The 23,533-nt window shown below is 32.5% G+C and overlaps 1 protein-coding gene across 1 annotated transcript; it reads left to right on the top strand.

Annotated features, from left to right (window-relative positions):
* Positions 1-2,527: 2,527 nt before the first annotated feature.
* Positions 2,528-16,428, top strand: LOC128678642 (facilitated trehalose transporter Tret1-like). Its single transcript, XM_053760309.2, has 4 exons — positions 2,528-2,825; positions 12,909-13,049; positions 13,821-14,077; positions 14,203-16,428. Exons 1-4 carry the CDS (start codon positions 2,780-2,782, stop codon positions 15,172-15,174), a joined length of 1,416 nt encoding a protein of 471 aa, XP_053616284.1. The 5' UTR covers positions 2,528-2,779; the 3' UTR covers positions 15,175-16,428.
* Positions 16,429-23,533: the final 7,105 nt, after the last annotated feature.

Raw genomic sequence — 23,533 nt, 5'->3', positions numbered from 1 at the left:
TCGGACATATGACAGGAGTTTAGTGAGCCGTTGAGTGTGCTCAACCACAATTCATTTTTCACCTAACCTTTTTCTGCGCTGCACCAAACGACAAATAATGTAATACTTCCAGACTAAACTATGGAATAAACTTCACATAATTCATGCTATACTTATCATAATGCTTATCATAAATAAAATAAAAAATAAACTACAAAATAAACTCACGCCATCTTTTGATTGCCACAATATAGCGATGCTAAAAATTAACTTTATGATCCATCACAATTGTAAGTCGTGTGATAATTTGCATGCAAATTAACGTCATAATCGATTTTCTTGCACATGCCATACCTGCATCCGATAACATACCTACTTACTTTTGTTTGTACGTGGCATGTACAATCCTACAAATATTATAAGTGCGAAATTTTGGATAGGTACGTAAAATTTTGATAGAGAATTTTATAAAAGAAACATACAGAGAGATTTATCTCCAATTTATATCTAGTCCTAATGACTATAAAAAATATTGAACATGCAATTTTATATATCTGTCTGCTATGAAAATAACTATTTGATATTCATCGAAAACATCAATATCGATTCTAGCCCGCGTTTGCTAGAAAAGGAACCGCAATAACATAAATCACAGAAGTTTTCGCTTCGATTTGATGCTAAAGATATTTCTCCTCACATGAGCGTTTGTAACGATTCCTATTTGGAAGTGGACGTCTTAGACGTCCCGAGGGACAGATGCCGTCCTCGAGCCATTCTCAATTCAGGGACGTGTCCCATACATATCTTATCCACACTTTTGCCAGTCTTCTAAGTAAATTGGAGACAGGTCTACACTGTTCAGTTTTAGCCCTATGGAGATGCAATTAGTGTGCACCGGATTAGTTACAATTTTGGATTTAAGAACATTGCAATGTCTAACAATATGTACTTGTGTCCTATAAGCAGTGCACTCATTGCTTACTACTGAAAATTACTATTGCTAAAATTTTCGTTTTGGCAACAGTTTTCACATAAAGTATGCAGGGTTTCTAGACGATGCCTTCACCGGAAGAAATTGTTTGCGATGGATCAATAATGGAAGAGTACTTGAGTATACGAATCTTTTTGTAAGATTTAAGCTTATTGTCCTAATTTGTCAATCATTAAATTATATGACTAAATTTTATCGAAATTCCCAAAGAAAGGAATTTCTTTGAAACCCATGTCGCAATATGAATTCACATGTATCAAAGATTTAATCAAGAACCAAAATCCTAATTGATGTTATAAAATCACATGATCATCTGAAACATCGTTGTAGATCGTATTATGTGGCTGTATAATAAAACGTCCCAATGGCCATTCCACCCTGAATTTACGAGATCCCAGCAAAAGAAAGCCGTTAGTCCGTAAAATTAGTAATAACATTGAAAATTATTTATCATTCTAACTTTTGCAATTTTGAGATTAAGTAATATCATGAATTTTATTTAGAGCTATAATGCTACTATATAAAATAAATCGAATAAGTTTCATTATGAACTGATACTATAATTTCGCCATTTAACAATTTGATTTTCGTCATACTTGATTAGTTTTGAAACTTTTATGACTAAAATAATAAGTGCCATATTTCAGTCAAGCATATTTACAAATCAGCTTGCTAAATATAAAGTCCCCGCTTTAACAGTCATACTTATGAATTACCAACTAACTACATTACCAAGTGTATTCATGAAATCATCAGCATTCTGTTTAAATAATTAAATTCCTACTAAATTTTATACAGAGTATGTTCCTGCTGTTTAGTATAGTATTATTTCTATTAGCTTGAAAGTGTCTAAGTACCTGCCTACTAGTATTGAAATGCAATCACCTCCGCTCCATGTATCACAACCACAACAACCTGTCATATCAACTTAGATCAACTAAAGATATTCTAACACGCTGTCGGAAGGATTAGAATTACGTAGTCGTATCATAATGTCAATTAATTACCGTCTTAAAATTGTTTTATTTATAGATATTATATTGTGGTAGAGGTTCCGGAAGTGTTCGACGAAAACAAGAATCAATTTGATTATACACCCGATTTTATAACATAATCATCTGTGCTGGCTCTAGAGTTAACATTTTTTCAATGTTTATTTAAACAAGCTACTCCTTCTTAAGTAAATAAAAATAGCTATTTATGTGGACAAACGAAGAATTCAATTCGAAATTCAGAGATGAGCAAATGCCTATCTATGAATTTCCAATTGAATTCTGAGACTTAACGGAGAAACCCGAAAGCCTTCCAGGAAATCGGCCTCAATCGAATTGCCAGTATGTACATATATTACTTACACTAAATGGTTAACAAAATAACGTGAACTAGTCAAACACCAGTTGTATTTAAATAGGTAGGTACTTAGTTGGCCCGAGCATTCCCATAAAAAATGTTTGTTTGTAGTGCGGCCGACTGTGTGTCGATTCGATGTATTGACGTTATCAGTCTGTATGCGTGCAGCTCAAAATGATAAAGCAAAATCGCTAAATCGCAGTCTCTGTCGACCGCGCACCCAGTGAGGCAGGCGGCGGGTCATCAACAAAACAGGAATAAATGGTCTGTAGCAAGACGTCTCAACACTCACGCACACGCGGACCGGCGAACAGCACGTGGGCGACTAATATTAGAGCGCTATGAGACGCCGTGCGCGCTTCCAGTAGGTCACAACGAGCGACACAGTGCGCGCTGAAAGTAACAAGAAAAAATACAGATTATAAATGTTAATTCCAAGAGCGAGTTTGCACAGCAGCGATGAGCATCAGCAGGAAGTGGAGGGAATATGTGGCAGCACTCAGTGGTTAGTGTTTTATTTTTTATTATTTAAGTCGATTTGTGCTCGAGTGTTATAGAAGCTGGCAACACTGCGCCGGCGTGTATGTAAACGATGATCTTTAGTAAATAGTCACTATTTCACAATATCATGTTCTTTTTCAATTGTTTGCGATAAGTGCCCTTTGAAATTGAAGTCAAGATGTTGTCAACTTCAATCAGTTCTAGGCAACAATGCACATTGAACAAACATTGTTGATCACTGGCGTATAAAGATCGCAAAGTGACCACAAGTCCAAGATAAATAATTATATCAAAATATTTCAATACATTTCTATTTCGATATCTAATACTGAAAAACTTATCTAGTAGAATATTGTATAAAATATAAAATAATAAAATCAGGTCATAATACTGACTTATGACTACCTATACCTACTTATGTATTTAGATTTACTTATATACTTACTTTATATAATTACTTTATATACTTACTTTATATACTTTACTTATATACTATACTTTTAAAAAAATGTATCTATAACCTAAAGAGTCGCGAAATTTATAATGCGAATAGATATTTATTATTACCTACCTATATTGAAGTTTATGAGTGTTAAGTTGATAAATTGGACCTTGACACTTGTTCAAGTCGCGCAAACGTTGCGGAAATCAATGGTAATAATACTATAAACTATATCAATAACATACCTACTCGATACAAATTTTTCATCATTTTAAATAATAAAAAGTAAAACAAACACTACCAAACCAATAGTGAGACATGAATGTGTCCACGATATTAAATAAATTTTATTTAAAAATAAAAGAAGCATTGAAAAAACAATAAACAGAATAATATTTTCACACTTTTTTTACATGCAGAAAATGTTTGACATACCTCTGTGTGTAAAACATTTTCTGCATGTAATCAAAGTGTGAATGATATTAATCTTTCTAGATTACATAAAGATGTGAATATTTCAAATCTAAACTCTTTCTTAAAACATAAGAAATAATGATAGAACCAACTATACTCACATAGTACGCTTTCCAAAACTGGATATTGGCTATAAAAACAAGAATCAAAATCCATACATCACAAAGAGAAATGGCAAGAAGCTCCCACTACGACACGTCCAAACTATTTTACCCGAAAAACGTCGAAGAAACTACGAACATTTGGACGTCAAATCCATCCATCACGTTAATTTAAAATAATTGATTTAAGAATTGATTAAACGGATTTGAATGATTTTGAAAAAGATGATGGTATGCTTTTAGTGATCATATGTTTTGCTTTTAACAAATTTTCTGTCTTTCCAAAACTGCTGCCAATTTACTTTTTCTTGTTCTGTGGTTTGTTCTGCGATAGGGCTTCAGACAGTCTGGTTTGTTTTTGGTAAATTTTCAAGCTTTCCAGGGTTAGGTAAAGCTTTCCAATCTTAATCTTTTCTACCTATTTCTGTGGATTACTCTTCTGAATTGGACCTTATCTTTTACTATCTTGACAATTTTTTATGACCTTTCTAACTTTGTACTTTTTTGTTTTATGGTTGTTTTTTAGGTTGTTGGAATTTGGAAGGAGATTTCCTAACAGTAATACTAATAAAATTATAGTTTTATTAATATATACATTTTATTAATATATTTAGACCATAATAATAACTCGTTTGAATTGATTTGATTTACATGTACCTAAAATTTAGATGAATCAGATGAACTTTTTTAGAAATACATAAAAACTTGTTTTGTGTTTTGCATTAGTTTTTAAGCTGACATTATAAATTCTAGAACTAGATAGATAAGCAAGAATATATGTATTAAGAATTTTGTTTGTTATTTGCAGGTATATTAATACGAATAAAATTTATAAGATAACTTAGATAAATATATATATATATATATATATATATAGTATTTGTATTTTATAAGAATATTGGGTACACTTGAATCATTTCTCCAGCCCCTGTTGCGATAGCTTTACTAATTTTATTACCTCTCTATATTCATCACAATTTTATTACCATGATATCACACGTGCGTGACTAAAATAACAACTTATATGTTTTTGAAACAAAATTCTTAGCTCTGTTTTAAAAAAAAAGCTGATAAGAATGACATAAAAGTTTTGCAATTCCCATCTCAATGTCAACATGACACAACATGAATAAATCTTATTATTATTGTAGATAAGTTTAGTGTGTTGTAGATAAATAAGTATAGTTTTTGTGTTATAGATAAGTTGATAACAATAATGTCAAAAACGCGTAGGTATGTTTATTGAAATTCGCCTAATCCACAGACACAAAACTTTGCTGAAATTTTGACAAACACTGCAAGAGAAAGGAATTTTCTTCGAAAAAAAAATTACTCTAATTTAGTTTTAATTTACTTCATCTTTTGATCCATTATATAAAAGCATGTGAAATTAATTTAAGATTGTGAGAAACAGGTATCTGAACTATGCAAAGTTTGTATCTCAGTACACTAGACTCTCTCGACTAAGTATACACAACATGGTAAATGTTGACACTTCTTGTACTTTATACATAGAAAAATTTTAAAATATATATTAAAAAAGGTATGTATTTAAAAAATCTAAAAAATAATAATTCAGAAACTCTATTATTAAGAAACAAAGTTTAAAAGTCTGTGCCTCAGAAACTGTAAGAAACATTTTATCAATTGTTGATCAATGAATCTATAGACAGAGCACCATAATAATACAATAGTGATGGTATCTTAGGTCGGTACTCTTACTGTAACTAAAGATGAAATAATTCGAGGGATGCAGTTTTAAAAAACACTATTTTCTCAAAACACAAAATCACACACAATACTGCTTGGCGGTATAAATGCAAATTCTTTTGTGCGGTTTCATTGTGCTTCGGAAACAATGCTATTTGTCATCCTCCATATATCTTTCAAAACACTGTATTTTACATATTATTATCAATACAACTTATTTAGATTTCTAGTATATAAATAGGTTCAAAGTTTCACGGTATTCTCGATTCAGTAGAAAAGGCCTTTGTTTTTTTTACTTTAGAATATATATGACAATAGTTAATTCTTAAAATTGAACGCTAAATAGACACCGAGCAAAACTGTTGCTAATCATAATTATCAATATAAATAAAGGCGGGTTTCGCTCCGGGAGTCCTGGCAGAAGTGAAAACTTGAATATTAATGTTGTGCATTTTTGACATCTTACGAATTTTCGATCAGGGTCACGTGTCCTGACGCGAGTTTAACGATTTTTACCCATCACAAAAAGTGCACAACGCCGCTAAAAAAGTTTTCACTTCAAAAATCCTAGATGTTACCAAACAATTTCTCCTACAGCCAATCAATTCACAGTTATACTTACATCAGTCTAAAAAGTACATTATAGAAATAAATGTAAAGTTGACGCAAAAAAACCTAGTTGAGATGAATGAGTCAGTAGATAATGTAATACAGGTCAGCCTCAACCGACGTGGTCGAATCGAGGTTGACGATCTTTCTCGTTGGCTACATTGCGGCCAGGTGATATGATAAGAAAATTAATAAGTACCTTTTGTTAAAAGATTAGGAGGATGGGCTACTTTCATTTTGAGATAGTGATTGTTGAACAGAACTTGAAGGTTAGAGAGTACTTATTTATAATTCTGATTCGCTTTTATAACTTCCAAAAGTGATATTAAATTAAATATTATTATATTCGTATATATTTAATTTTAGTTGAAAATGTTAAAGCTTGTTAAAGGAGGTTTTACATCCTATAATCCACTTAAATACTAGAAACTCTTAAATATTCTACCCTGAGATTGCACCATAATTTCATCGTCAGATTATTCTCCAAAACTATAAATAGGTCACATGACTAAGAGACAATGAGAAGTTACACTGGTTATGTTGTCTAAGCCTCGTAGAATTATTTAGAACTCGAGATCGACCTTCGAAATTACGATTCCCAATGGTTTTTAGTATATCATAGACATATTTATTAAAGCTTACATCTTATCAGATGATGGCCTGTGGTCGTTATCATTGTTGGTGACGACACGATAAAATGACGCGATACTCTGACTTTTAATTAAATAGAATGAGCTGCCAGTCCCAAGTCTAGAAAATACGTACTATGTTCCATAGTTCGAAGCAGATTTTTTATTACTTACAGGAAAATCAATTCAAAATATATGTTCTGTCTGAAGAATATCTAGGTATTAAAGTGCAAAACAAGAATCGATTTCGAAAACCTACAGAATCTAGTTCTGTGCCTACAGTACTACAGTATGTACTTATACTATAATGCATCACTCAGCAGATTGTTTTCGATTTTAGATAAACACAATCCATTTCCAATTGACAACCAGCTATCGATCGTCGATCGCAGTTCACTGCCGCTCATATGATTGAACATGAGTTGGTATGATCACAGTAATTTAGACATACTGAATAGTAATTACACACAGTTGCATGGGAATAGATATTACATTCGCCGTAGTAATTAAAACAAGTCAACCAAAATGTGTTGAGTTAAACGAAGTTCAGAAATAAATTGGTTTGTATTATAATGATATCGATAATAGTTTTTTGCCAGGAGGTAACTTTTATTTTAAAAATCTCCTCTCTTTCTCTTCTATCATATTCTAACATTCTCTTTTTTCCTCAACCGTTAGATATTTATACTACAAAATGTTTAATTTGCAATTTACGCTACTTTGCAATTGCTGATTTTAGCTTGAACACTATTATTAGTATTCAGGCTATTCTAGTAATGTAATGTTAACTTTACCGTGAGCAGAATTATCTATGTTACACATGTTAATTAATCAATATGTTCTCTCTATCTCATATCTGCATGTTTCCGGTTTCGTTCGGGGTTGTGAAGTCGCGAAGCCCGGACGTGAAAAACTTAAAATTTTGAAGATTCGGCTGTGATTTAGGCTACAAACAATTGATCAATATGCTATTTGGTTATCGATGCTATGTACCCATAGACCGGAAAAAATCTTTTTCAATTTATCTGTGCGTGACGAGCGATAAGTTATAACATTAGACAAGAGACATTGATTTACAGTCAGATAGGAAGGACAAGTGAACTAAGGAATCTGACAGTTGAAATTTAGGAAAGTCATTAGATTTTTATTAAATAGTCATTTATATCCCAGTGTTTGACCTCTCTTTCTTCCATGACGTTTGGTCTAGAAGAGCTATATCGATCCTTGTATCGTCAACAGACTATTAAAATTGATAGCACACGAAATTTTCATATTTTTCACTTACAATGGTATTTTCAAAATTGTAAAGCCATTTACTGTGTCGACAGAGCGTAAAACAATTGAATTTTTCCATGAAATTGTAGCAAATCAAGTAATTTTTATGCTTAAAGCAACAACACAATCGACAATAAGTAAATTTGCCATATCAACATTTTTATTGTTAGTTTACTTATAGTTTGCGCTTTTATAAACTTTTTTCGATGTATTTTTACACAAATTTGCACTTAACTATTAACTTCGAACAACTTCTTAACTTCGCACACTCGGCCCACAGTTTTTTGTCAAAAAATTCGGTAGTGAAATAGCTTGTTGCTTTTTGTACTCGATTATATGTTTGTAGACTTTATTTTAAATTATCTATTGATACTCAATTTAAATCGCATCGATCTTTGATTTTCCTGTTCACATTAGTCAAATGGTCCAACCACATTTTTTTGTACTACAGAGCAAACAATTAAACAACTGGCATGAACACCAGATATAAAGTGGTCACCACGGCCTATGGATATCACACGCGTTGCCCGCCCTGAATAGAGTTCCATAAATACGTACTAATACGTTATTGTTTCTCAATCTCTGCAGTCTATCACCTAGGTATGTCGTCTTCCCTCTCGATGAATCTTGTGATATACATTTTAAAATATATATTTTATCACTATAAATAGTTTGTTGTTGTTTACTTAGTAGAACTTTATAGGTATTAAATGAATAAACCACTCATTAAGCTTATCTTTAACAGCTATGAACTCCGAATTACTTATTGGCTCTTTATCTGCTTAAGATTGATATACTTAATGAAAGGACTATTCAAGCGCAAATGTATCACATTTTCGCGTTTTAAACTTCTTCTAATTAACCTAATGACATACATTTATTTTTTATACTAATAAGCAGGCAAATATGCATGCGGCCCACCTGATGGTAAGTGGTCTCCACATCCTATCAACGCCTGCAACACCAAGGGCGTCACGCGCGCATTGCTTACTTTGTGGCCTAAGGGTAGGATGATAAATCTATATTTGATCTATTTAGGAGATCATTTACAAGAGAGAGTTTGGTATCATCACTTCAACCAACCTGATGAACCTGTGCTAGAAGTGAGATTTAATCATGGAAAATTTTAGCTTTAATTGGATTAAACCAAACAGATGCTATATCACGGATATTCCGCAGCCCTATGTACAAACAAACTTCACACAGACGGTCTAGGCAATCAGAACATATGGCTTTCAATGTATTGTGTTTTTCAGCCTTGAACTGGATGGAAGCTAGGTAATTAGTGATTTATGTGGTAATCGTATTACTAATGGATCGAACCTTATGGATGTATTACTTATTTTCTAATATTAATTATATTTCAAAAAATTTTATTTCCTAAATACTTATTTATTTATCATGTTAATCAGTTTTTTTTTAAACGAAAAAGGATGGTCCTTGTGTAATCGAAGTTTTAATATTAACTTGAGACTACGCATAAACGATACCGCAAATATCGCATTTTACCACTTCATAAAGTTGTAGTTATTTTGTTAAATTCTGTATATCTGCTCATCTATGGTATGTAAGTATATACTTATCTAGTTTAGGTTGTTCAACATTATCATACAGACAACATTTATTTATACAAGGATGTTATTCTTTATCATATCCACACTATTTTTTTCCAGTAGCCTCCATAATATAGAAACATGCGTTCTGATATCACGCATACACTCGAACATTACTTACGATAACGACACGTGGCGGACAAATCATCACGATTTCACAATCATGTTTGTAAAGCTTGTTGAAAATGATCTCTTTCGAACCTGAATTGAGGCCACAATTGGCAAAGTCAAACCGCTGGGACAATATTTCTCTCTGTCATATGAACCTTAATGGTACCAATTTCATAGGGCCGTTAGGCGATTGGGATCGAAGGAAATTTGGATCTCAGAACTGTCCCAGTCGCCCAAGCACTTCGTAACCGTACCGTTTCGGAACATGTCAAGTATCCAATACGTCAATTTATGTATATACATATATCGCTGTGATATAAAAGCATTTACTAATATATACAGAATTTACGACTTTTATTATATCGTAGTACTACTAATAGCCAAGGGTTTCATAAATCAATTAATTAATTGCCAGCAAAAAAACTGTATTTTGCACGCTACCTGATCATTGGTCGATAAGATACCTTAAAAATTTACTGAACGAGTACCAACATAAAATCTTAAAGTTTTTTTATTGTTTGTTCAAAGCAATCTACAATTTGAAATAAATTAATTTAAAACATTCTATTCCATTTAAATTCAGCGATTCTATTTTTTTGTCACGTAGCTATTTCAGTGGAAAAATTAATGATATTCTGTCACCGCATCGGAGCTTTAACGAAATCTTCCTACCGAATCGTGGTCTGAATTTATGCTTTTACTGTCTTTTCAATTCGTCACAATTTTTCAACATAATCCAAAATCAAAATAATTACTTTCTTACTGAAGTGTTTATACGTAAAAAGATATTACTTATATACGTAGTACTTTTGTAGTTTTTAAATTACTTAACCTATTACGAACTATATTTTGAAACAAAAGCAAAGTCAGTAAAAGTGAAAATTTTAAGAACAAATCTTATAAAGAATAAAATTTAACCAATCGACTTTTTAAAGAAAATACTTAAATAAGCGTAAAATCTAGACTGATAAATATCCATAATATATATTATGGATATAGATAAATAATTTAGCTACATGGTCTAGTCCAAAGATTTGGTACAAACAATTACTTATTATATTGATGAGAAAGCAAAAAAATTGTAGTGTCATCCCCAGCGGAGGCGATTATCCGAAATTAGCGCTGTCACCAAACAAGGCACGAAGATAATGGTTATTCTCGATTTCCCGCCAAAAAGTGGCGTTGTCTTCGCAGTTCATTAGAGATTAGCTAAAGAGCGTGAAAAACTGACTACGAAAGGTACCGAAAGTAATGTTTAACGAGCTCACTGAAAAGTTTAGTATCCATTGAGCCAAAAGCCAAAAAACGTATTTTTGCGAGATGTTATCATTTAAGGTTGGATTTTTAGTTTACTCACTTCTAAGCAATTACTTAAACTACTTTTAAACAAACTACTTATTCTAATACAGCTTCTAAAATCATTGCTATAGTGATAATAAGCGTTCGCAAAGCACTGGATGTTTGTTAACGTTTTCAGCAAATGTTTACCTTTCTGAACGGCGCTCACTCATCGGAAATTGAGTAAAATAAATAAACGTACTGTAATAATTAGGAGCTCGTTACCAAAGAAACGCCTACATTTACACCTAATGGGAAATTTGATTACATACCCTTCTCAGATACGGACAGGTATTTTAATTAAAAACTACCAGTAACTAGTGCGTATTTTTGTGACTAATTATAATTTAAAAATAAATTTATTAAATTCTAATCTATAATTTTCAAATACCTGTTAGATATTTGTCAAAAGTTGATAAGAGTCCTATTAATTGCACCCACCAATTTTTCTGTGAAATATTTGAATCAGTTCACTAGATATTTCGGTGTATGTACTCGTATGTGGACAGAGGTCCCCAGGTCCAAGATCAGAAATGCGTTTTAAGCATACAGGTAAAAATAATTTCAAGGCAACAATATGTAATTTACTTGTTTTTACAAGAGTTACAACATACTTTGCTAAAATAGGCAGGTCATTTCGGTGACCCACCATAAATGTACTTATGTCCTATAATTATATGATGGATCGTCGAAAGTGTTATTTTCGGAAGTACAATATTCTGTATTTAAGGGTTTTGGTTTCTTAAACTTGATTTATTTGCTGTTTATATATTTATACATATGATATTTATTTATAATCTAGAATTTTTTTTTCATCTAGAAATTAGATTTCAAGTTTCATCACCTGAAAATGATTAGAAATCGTCATGGACCGGAACATTACATTAGAATATTTTAACTTAAACTGTTCCTTCAATTGAGAACTTGTATTAAGATATACGTTACGTACATACTTCTTTATTAAAAATTGATCTGAGAATATATAAATACACAAATACTTATGCAACAACAGCGAACAATACAAGCATGAAGTAATAGATTGTAACACAATTAACTCTGTAGTTTGTGCGTAAAGGCTTTCAAGTTTCTTACGAGCCCGCTGGCTGAAGTAATCAAATTACGATTTAGAATTTAGAATATAAATTTAGTTAACAAGACTCCGCTACTTTGCTCCTATATGTATCTACCTACACCTTATTATTTTAAATTCACTTTTTGTCCTGAGCTCTCCAATAAGCTTAATATGTCTTTAAAAAAACGCTTCGAATGTTAATTTAAACTACTTTCATAATGGCGAATCAGTATCATGTATAATTTTACAGAAAATATTTAACTCCATATACTCATCTGACACCTTTACATAAGGAAGCTAAGTCAATAGGAGTCGTGAAATACCAGCCATAGTCAAAGAAGGTGTTCTGATCACTTCTACATCTACTTCAGGCTTTTTTATGCATAGGCCTTTATTGGGATCTATCGTTGCATAGTTTTTCTTTAACAAATATCAGATTAAAACTGAGGAAAGTACAGCCAATAGCAAATCTAACTACCTACCCAAAATGTTGCAAATCGCCGCAACTGAAACATGAGATTCATGCAGAACATTGAAACAACGCAATTATAGAAGGGCCATTGCTAAAGAGTTCCAAGAAACGTTGTTATTACTTACATAAATACTCATATAATCACCCCTATTTGCCCCATGGCAAATAGGGGCCCCCATGGGCAGGCAAAGACTAGGCACTGTTTTCATGATTATTAATATTACGATATTATATGTTCCAGCTACCTTGATCACGGCGGCGGCAGGCACCACCGTTGGGTGGACTTCCCCCACGCTGCCGATCCTCCTGGCCGAAAACTCCCCCATACACACCACTGCCGATCAGAGCTCCTGGATTGTCTCGATCATGATACTGTGCTCAGGTATACAGATCTCATTTACTCATACCGAAATCTTTATATTTTTTTGGTTTTGAAGATTTGCTTTATAATCGAGAGCTAATAAACAATTAAATATAATTATTTTAATTAACATACATTTTTTTAATGTTTTTAATGTCAGTAAATTTTTGGAACTATCTTGACAAATCAAACGAGCCGCTACTAAATGGCGTCATTGAAATCTATATATTACGGGTTATGTCTCTTTAGTACAAAATCCATCTTGAGATCAGCTCTGTGAATTTTTTATTACCATCGGAATTACATATGAAAAATTTCAGTTTGTCCGGAATCAAAGTGGTCTAATACTGTAATTTCAAAGACATGTAATAATAAAAAATTGTATAAAACGAACATTTTTACCCAGGGATTGCCTTATTGGAATAATTCTTGATCTCACATATAAGTATTAGTAGTCATTGTACCTAGTGGGCACAACAGAAAAATTAACAATACTTACTTGAATTGTTGTACTTTTCGTAATTATCAATTTTATTGATTCAGATGACCAATATACCTATATTGGCCATCTGAATCAATAAAATTACTTGTACGTAAGGGACAAGGTTGTCCCTTACGTACAAGTATGTAAACATTGGACACTACATCGAGGTGGGATTTTAACATGACGCGAAACGGAACGCAATATAAAGCCATCTATATGTAATTAGTATATATTTTTTTGCAAGTTCAACAACTTATGCCTAACACAAACTTACACAAAACTTATAAATATGTCATTTTCTATTCCAGCCGCAAGTCCCATACCAGCCGCATATTTAGCAGACAGAATTGGCACAAAGAAGACGTTGCTGCTGGCGGCGATACCATACATCATTGGGTGGATCCTGGTCATGCTGGCCGGCAATGTGCCCACCATCTACGTCTCTCGGCTCATCTCCGGCATCGGCTACGGCATTGCGTACACCACGGCGCCGATGTACCTTGGAGAAATCGCGTCAGATGAAGTTCGTGGTTCTATGGCGACCCTAATCACAGTAATGTCTAAGGTTTGTGCCCCTAATATTCATAGATCGTAGAATAATAATGATAAATATATCAAAAAATAAACAATAAATTTTCTCACTGATCTTCACTCCTATAGTATTCTAATCGGCAATAATTTTTGTTTCAGTTTGGAATACTTTCTCAATATTGCATCGGACCCTATGTATCAATGATGGGATTAGCCAGCTTCAATATCGCTATACCGATTCTATTTGTGGTCACCTTTAGTGCCATGCCAGAATCACCATACTACTTCATCAAGTCTGGTAGAAATGCTGAAGCCGAAATGTCACTGAAAAAACTTCGAGGCAAAGATTATATTATAGAAGAACTAGATAGCATGACAACTTTAGTCAACGAAAATATGAAAGAAAAGAGCAGATGGAAAGATCTTATTAGAGTTGGAGGAAACAAAAAAGGACTTCTAATTTTGTTGGGTATATATTTTACCCAACAATTTTGTGGTAGTACTGCTATTATTTCGTATGCTCAGCAGATATTTGGTGCAGCTGAAGGAGGATTTGGAGCAAAAGAATCGTGCATACTGTTAGGTGCAGTACAGTTGTTAACATCTGCGATCTCTTGTCAACTCGTCGATAGGCTAGGAAGAAAACCATTGCTGTTAGTGTCTTCCTGTGGTGTAGGCTTAGCGAACATTATAATAGGGGCATACTTTTTCATGAAACATGAGAACAGTGAATACCTCGTTGCTTTAAGGTTCATTCCTATAATTGTGATACCCATATTTATATTTTCTTATACGATAGGTTTAGCTACGGTTCCTTTTGCTATAACTTCGGAGATTTTTCCTACTCATATAAAATCAAAAGCTACTTGTGTTATACAGATTTTTGTAGCTCTAATGACATTTGCAGTCACAAAATTATTTCAAGTCGTGGCGGATAACTTGGGTGAATATGTAGCATTCTGGGGTTTCGGACTTTTATCCGTAGCCGGGGTAATATTCATTTTAATATTACTGCCGGAAACAAAGGGGCAATCATTTGCTGCTATACAAGAGAAATTATATTCGCCTAGTGAAAAGGTCGTTTTTGAAAAGAGCGAGGATCATTTAGGTGCTGTTAGAATTAACATTTGAACATTTACTTAATATTAATATAACAGATAACAGATCTCTTATAAAAGGCACATCACTACATAACATAAAAGTGAGTACTTAACTATTTGGTTGTTCGTCTGGTATTATTGTCAACAAGTACTAGTAGCACAAGTAAAAAAGGATATCAGATTCGTCCGGATTTCGTATCAGAATGTCCAATCCATTTTAGTGTTTTAAAGTACTGCGGAATTAGGTTGTTAATATATTTAAACAATCCATGTCAAAAATATTTGGACGGCAATCATAAGGGACCAATAAATAGTACTTAGTTACCAATATATTGTAACACCATTTTTAATTAAGTATAAGCATACATATAACTTAAATTTGCGAAGCAAATTAAAATTACAACTTAAGTGCCTCTATTACCAGTTATTTTATAGGTAGATATTTATATATTTTCTTAAGTACAAACGAATTAGATTCTAAGAAAAAATAATGTTTTCCTACTTACTTATCGTATAGATACAGAATGTTGTAATTTTTTTTTTTAATTAAAAATAATTTCTCTTGAAACTGAAAACGATGTCACTTCATAAACACAGGCAGAATTAGACTTGTGAACTAATTTTTCTCACTAACATAGTAAGTAGTTAAAGAAATATAATTTCATAATACTTTAAATATCTTAATTTTAATATTTACAAAAAGGTGAATTAGTTAATAAAAAAATAACCTTGTGTTCTCTAAAACATCTCGAATACACCTACTATTCTAACAACGAATATTTGCACGGAAAATTGAGTAAAACAAAATAAATGTTACATTTAATTCTAGTTATCATAATTTATTTATTGAAAATATTAAAATGGAAAATATGAACACCAGCTAAAAGTCTTCTTTAAATAGTAAATCGTACATTATGCGTCTGAATGACGGCGATTTTTAAAAAACAGAACATTTCTTATACGAGTATGCTAATTCACTTTCTAGTTTACTGCAAGATAATTCATAATACCTTATGAGACTCTATTCCTGACTCGCCTTTTCTGTGGGACAGCTGGAAATCGCGCTGCGCTCATTTAAAATAAAAAATGAGCGTATAATTAAACTCGGTTGATAAACCATCAATGTGTCGTCATTGCGTCAATTAAAACACAGGATTCAGTTTGTATTTATTAGAAATAATAATACTTAAAATCACAATTTTGCCACCTATTCATGGTTTTTAAATTTTATTTATTTAAAATTATAGTAAAGAACATTTATTTTTAATTTTAAACGAAGTGCAGTGCAGATGTGATAATTTCAGTGTGTCCTGTAAGAAAGTTAAGAAACGTCATATTATTACAATTTCTGGATAAACTCAGGGGATGAAGTCACATCGATCTGTACAATTTTATATCACAAAACGACTTAATACTTAAATACTATCCATGATCGACAACAAGTCAAACTTTAAAGGGATCAATTCAACTGTATATTTTAAAAAATACCATTGTATTCATCACGCACAGAAAATCAAAGAAAATTGTCTATTCAGGAATAAGGTAAAAATTAAATCACGTGATCGCATACTCTTACACAGCATGGTATATTTTTACTAGCTACTTGTTATGTGAAATTACTGTGTCATTTATTGAACTTCAAGTGTGCATAATTCTCTATATCTTTGTAGAAAGAAAGAAAAGAAATAATTCAAAATCAGTCAGGTTCTCAGTGTAATCTCCTATCTTAAAGCAGATTAGAAAATGTATAGTTTATTTATCTGAATAAAATGAATACGATGCCCGTGAGATAAAATGTATAAGGCCTTTATAGTTCTTTATTTACTAACTTAAAATAACCTAACCTAGAAAATAAAATATAACTAATAATGTTGTAACAAACATCGCTTAATGCGTATTTTATTGTTATGTGAACAATAGGACTTCATTGAAAACAGATCTTCCATTTTCCTCTCGTTTATATAACCGAGATAACCATTGGTTATTAATATGAATACAAATTGTTAATCTAGATAGATAGTACCTACGTACAATAACTGAAAACTGTGCAGCCACTGTAAAGAACATATTTTTAATGTTTTTGTAATAAATTCACTTATATAAACATGTTCACCTATTTTATGTTTGATTTCTATTGTCCAAGTGTCATCGGATCGGTGTGGATCAAGACAGTGGATCCAAAAGAATTTTTCAATCTCATCCAAGAAAAATTGAATGTATGCTCTATTAATATGTAATAATTGAAAAATTAAGAATTGCTCTAACTGCATGGTAATTATCAAACCACTGCTTTTGGGTTCTGTCCATGTTTGTGTCAATGGTCCAAGTGGGATTTTCCTTCCCAAAAGACTTACATAAAGTACGAGTAAGTCGTAAGCGCTAAGTAATAATCTGTGCAAATGGTAAGAGTTCACAAACTAAACCAATCGTGAAGTAATTAGAACTAGCGGCCCGTCACGGCTTCTCACGAACAAACGTCATAATCAACACAATTTTCCCAGTAACTAGATAGATACCAAGAAAATTGCATTACTCATACGGCTGTGTGGCTGTGCTATGGCATAGAAACAAAAAAATTACATCAGATTTTTCTATTACTCAAATAATTCAAATTTAGTATTTATTATTTAGTTTTAATTTTATATTGTAAATACTTTTATTCTTATCTGAATTTTTTATAAAAGTGACTATACTAATAATTCAATAACTAATTATATCATCATGAAGAGCTAATTATGTTCAAATTTTATCTTGAAAAGTTAATTAAAAAATAACCTTATTGAAGTTTATAATAATTTTGTTAGCTACTTACTACTCTCTCGTAAATATAGGCACGTAGCCGCCATGTGTTTACTTAGGAAATATTGTTCTTTTTTTACTATGCCGATATACAGTAGTAAGGTGAGATTAGCACAAGTTTTTTTCGAAGTAGAATTACAATTATGTATAGACAATTAATTAGTATTGAAAATGTCGGGCCAGTAGGAACTTCAAATTTCCCATGCACAATTTGTATAGAAAATTGATCATTTTACATATGTAGTAGGTACGAGAGTAAGTAGACGCCGACATGTAGGTATGATATATCCAAATGCAGCTATATAATGTCAACGATTGGAGCTATGAAACTGCAGTGGATATATTTAGAGTTGGCACAGAACAGGTAATGATGGCATGAACACAACTTTGTGAAGAGAAGACTTTGGCCAATTAAATGTAGATTAAGTAATAATCTTTTGTAATTTTTGTACGTCACATTTAGTGAGCTAAGACGTAACAAAATACAAACAATGGAAGCTTAGCGTATCGTGTATGTATGTAATATTCTTTATTACCTTATATCTCCAAAACAACTGAACGGATTTACATAATTGGGGTATCGTGACATTCGCATTAGCTGTCCGAGTTTTCTTTGATAGGTGACGTTAAAAAAACAAACAAAGTATTGTCGTGTGCTCAGGATACGAGATCCAGTAAGCAATCAGCTATGAGAGAGGACAACCAGCCACTTAACTTAAAATTGCAACTCTGGTTCAAGAAAGCGTTCGACACCGCAAATCCATTTATATCGCCTCCGGGGCAGCGAGATGGACTGCGCAGACGACAACGGACGGCATAAGGGATTTATTGAATTTTTAATTTGATATGTACATCCCTTTTTGAAAGTTAAAGAAAGCTATAGCGTAGTCAGACTGATTTGCCTATTTTTCATTGATTAAGGTCATATCTACACAAACATACCAAAGTACCTATATACATATTTCCACGGATATATCAAGATAACAACAGTATATTCATCATGAGGTTTGAGAAATAAAAAGTCATATATCATATTAAGAAATTGCATCATATTTTCAGTTACTTTTGCTAATTCATCCGTACAAAAGAGAAATGTATTTGCCTTTTAGTTTTATTAGAAAATGTCTAGTTACGTATTTTCCTAAGTATCTTTCACGACTACTTACCGCCATCTGGTGGCGGGTAGTCGCATATGGCACGAGTAGGATACGAACCTGAGACCTTTCGATCCACAGGCGGTCGTCTTAACCATTACACCACCCCCGCTTCCTAAGTATTTAAACAAGTGATGAAGTAATTAGCTTGGAAATTTATTGAAGATGGATTTATCTTATCGTTCCCATATTTAATTCTTTTCTGCCAAGTTTCTATTGCAATTCAGCGCCTAGATGTATCTCCCAGAACCCATCTCAGGTTTAGGTTAGTATCTGACCGATCCCATACAATACTGAGAAGGACACTTAGCTGTATACCAAAAAACGTACCTATTGCCGTAGGATTTACTATAAACGACTGCCATGTATTGAATTTTAGTGCTAAAAAAATCTGTAGATGGCGCTAAGTGTATGTTACAACGCGAAATGGTTAGCTTTTGTGCACTTCTCATGGGGTTTATTGCCTCCCGACTAGATATGTGCCGCTGAGAAATTATCTATTCTGAGATATTTCTTATGAATTGTAATTTTAGAATATACTGCACTTCTTTATCGAATCAAATTATTTGCAAATTATAACTTACATAACACTTAATTCGGTAGTCTTGACAATTCATCAGATCCCTGCAGACCTGTTTTTTAATAGTAACAAGAAATTTACTAAACCCAAATGGGATTACCGCCATGTCGGGTTCGGTCCCCAGTGAGGTCAAGACGGAAAAAGATCGTTTTTAAATTAGTATTTATTATAAAATATAGTATCGTCGTTGAGTATTCTATTAATAGGACAGGTCTCGAACTTACTTTGGGGTTAACACAATCTGTGAAATGTGACCCTGCATATTTATCTATTTAAGATGATGATTACACAAATACAGGCTACAACGTTAAATCCTACACTAAAAATCTGACGTACATGTTAAAAACAGTATGAAATTCGTTATTTATGCAAATAGAGTCACTGGCGGTTGCTAGTATCATGAAATAAGTGCACCAAATGTGTAAATCATATCACGAAGTTATCATCGTGATATTTTTATCTGTGGGTGTGTTCACACGTCATTATATTCTTTATACCTAAAGTACACATACACAAACATGTAAAATATTTACTATGTAAGTATATATATGACCAGAGGAGGACTTATAAGTGGTCTATTCTTGTATTATTCGTCAATTCGCTATGTTTTGAAATATATTTTTATACATATAGATTTGATACGTGACATTTTGTCGTCAATGAGAGTGTTATGCTAACCTGCCTGCTATTGATTTTATTAGCTAAAAAAAGTATATATGTCTTGACTATAATAAGTATTGTATAATCTGTAACTGCCCCGCAGCCAGAGGAAATTTAGGTAAAGCTAAATATATTGATTAGCTAACATTATCTAAATTAGTATTATATTATTATTATTAAAAATAGTATTAAAGTTTTATCAATTTTCTCCGTCTTATCTGTACACTTTCCCGGTTTCATCCCCAGTCATATAGAACGTCCGGATGCGCTTTCTTGACTTTTCTTCCCCACTTCACACGATTTTCAGCATCTATTGTCAGACTATTGACACGCATATCAGCCTCGACAACATCACGCTAGCATGTATTGAGCTGGAACTAGGCATTTTTTTGTCAGTCACCATTTTTTCGGCCTTTTTCTTCACATTGTCTAGCATAGGTTTTTTTTGCATCGTGAATGTGCTAGCTAGCTATATAAATATGGACATGACAGCCCGTAAACAACGTGCTATCCGGAGCGGTAGTTTGAGCGGTATATAAAGAAAGGTAGGAGGCTATAGCGCTGGTGTCAGAAAACCATTTTCAGAAACTAACATTATGAAAATAGCCACCCTCTTCTAAACACGCATGTGTGTGTATCACACAGCATGTTGTGGCATTTGGCGCACACACACATAATAGACTATACCTTGAATTGTGTGCGTGGCATTCACGCGACAGCCGCCTGATCACATGTCCGCACATTCCGGCGTATATGTTAGTTACAGCAAAGCTAAATATCATTAATTAATTTTAGTTTACAATTATATACATAGGTATAGTATTTAAGAAATATACCTATATCTACCTCGTGCATCTCAGCACGTTTGCAGAGTGACTCTCATTATCTGATATAAAATAATGAATCCCGAAGTCATAAAACTAAGCACTGGCTTTTTATTAGTATAATCTATATTTATTGAGTGACTGGTGAGTGCAATATTTTTAGGGTTCAGTTTTATATGTTGTTTAAATATTATTTATGCCAATATATTTATGGAATACCATTTAGATACTGATGGCAATTAAAGCCTCAATTTTCGTTTAGCTATACCTATTACTATTCAAGCTAATTAAGTATTATTTTATTGTTTTCGTAAGGAGCAAGAAGAAGATTTTATATTTTAGTGACAAAAGTTTCATTTGAATTCAGTAAGCTACAATCATTCATAATCATAATGTATTTATAGTAAAATAGATAGCATTAGTTCATGTCTGAAATTAAACGAGCTCTGAAGGTTGTATAAATAAGTCTATAATAACCTCTAATTGTCTATGATCATCATTTAATGCTTTCATTGCGTTCTAAATGTTACGAACAAGTTAACGGAAAACTACAGTCAATGAATAGAGTAAATTGCAACCAGTAGATTTTACTACCCTGTCGGCGATAATTATCAAAAATTAATTAAATCAAAAGTAGAAACTTAGTAAATATCAATGAAACAGTTGAGCGGTAATTATATTTTTGTATATCTAACTAAACAATCGCATTTACAATAAATATTACAATTATAAGCTTATATAAAATGCATTTACAAATTTTTTAGTTTGTAACACTCTTACAAATAGACAAGATTTTTTTAAGTCTCACTTATCGCATCACACCTTCCTAGACTAGAAGGGCACGAAACAGTCTTAGACAACAAAAGAATGATTCCGATCTTGGGTACCTATATTAACAAGATTTATATACTTACCATTCCAATAAGCAACATCCAATAAAACTCTTATCGCGAGAAGAACGTCCCTTATCGGTTTGTGGTACTTACCTATTTAATGGTTTTAACAAATTATATTTACTTGATGTACCATTTCTTAAAATAATCATCTATAAAATTCGGATAAATTAGTATTCATTGTTACTGCTTTAGTTGCACTAGTCTACATTGATGTTATCTTTAGCCTGCGCACCCTCGTTTTACTAATTCGGCGGCTCACAGGTTAAAGTTAACGTAAAAGTTGACTAGTGCAATTGAGGCTCAGGATCCAGTAGTAAATAACAAAAATTATTCAAAAATGATAATCAAACTGAGCTGCGTATACCAGCTAATGTATAACGTAGCGTATGGACGCCGAAAATATATATTTATATTTTTAGACCGTAAATAAGGAACATAAAACCTGCAAAATGTTCTAGATATAAGTATAATATTTGAGTACAAATGTAGCTCGTATTCCATTTTCATACGTTTGAACACTTGCACACTATGTAAACGAATGTGTCATCGCTTTAAAAGGAAAATATTACGAAATAATATTTATTATTTTGTTTAATTATTTGAATTTCCGGTTATTTTGGTTGGAGTTAAAGAATTTGCCTTCCCATCCAATAGTTTAATAAGACGTTAGATACTTATAATTTTAGCTACTATAAAAATTAGAGAGCAATGAAGAAACTATCAATACTTATATGCACGGAACGCGTCAATATATTCTTACTTCCTCCCTTACTTACTTTCGGTTATATACCCATAGGAAGCCCAACTGAACTGATGTTCGATTCAATAGTACTTAATGTTATTGAATTATCCCTGTACTATTTAAAAATAAAAACTTATATTGAAGTACAAAATGTAGGTACTTCTTTACTCTCGGTTCTAACAAGAAGTTTATAACCAACATCATTATATTAGGTATCGAAAATTCCCAGCCAATTCTGGGAAAGCAGCAAAAAGGACTAAATATAACAGGGTATATAAGGCCATAAAGTCGTTTTCGCCTCATTTCAGGACTGTAGTACCTATCTACAATGTAACGTAAGGCATCGTCACTGAGGGACCTGTAACAAAATTCTCCATACCGGAAATCTTTTCAATTAACTCGTACATCATCTTTATTTAAACTACCTAATACTAAAAAAGGAATTTTATCAGCACAACCACCAACAACCATCAATTATCCTTTAATCTATCGTGTTTTACTGCGTGAGGAGTCATTCATCGTAGCTTGTATGATAGCGTGTCGCTCTAACAACGCCTAACCGATATCAATCCATCAAGTGTCGTTGGTAAAATACCTGTAGGATCGTAATGGAATGTAGGAGCACTTACACTAAACAAGCATTTACGTAAGTCTCCGGACTCGGGCAGCGCAAAAATGGTCAGTCAACAACAAGATGACAAGATTCTGAGCATTTTCTTTTTTTATTTTGTCTAT

This window comes from Plodia interpunctella, chromosome 2, assembly GCF_027563975.2.
Source record: "Plodia interpunctella isolate USDA-ARS_2022_Savannah chromosome 2, ilPloInte3.2, whole genome shotgun sequence".
Classification (NCBI taxonomy): domain Eukaryota; kingdom Metazoa; phylum Arthropoda; class Insecta; order Lepidoptera; family Pyralidae; genus Plodia; species Plodia interpunctella.
This window is presented reverse-complemented; position numbering and strand designations above follow the sequence as displayed.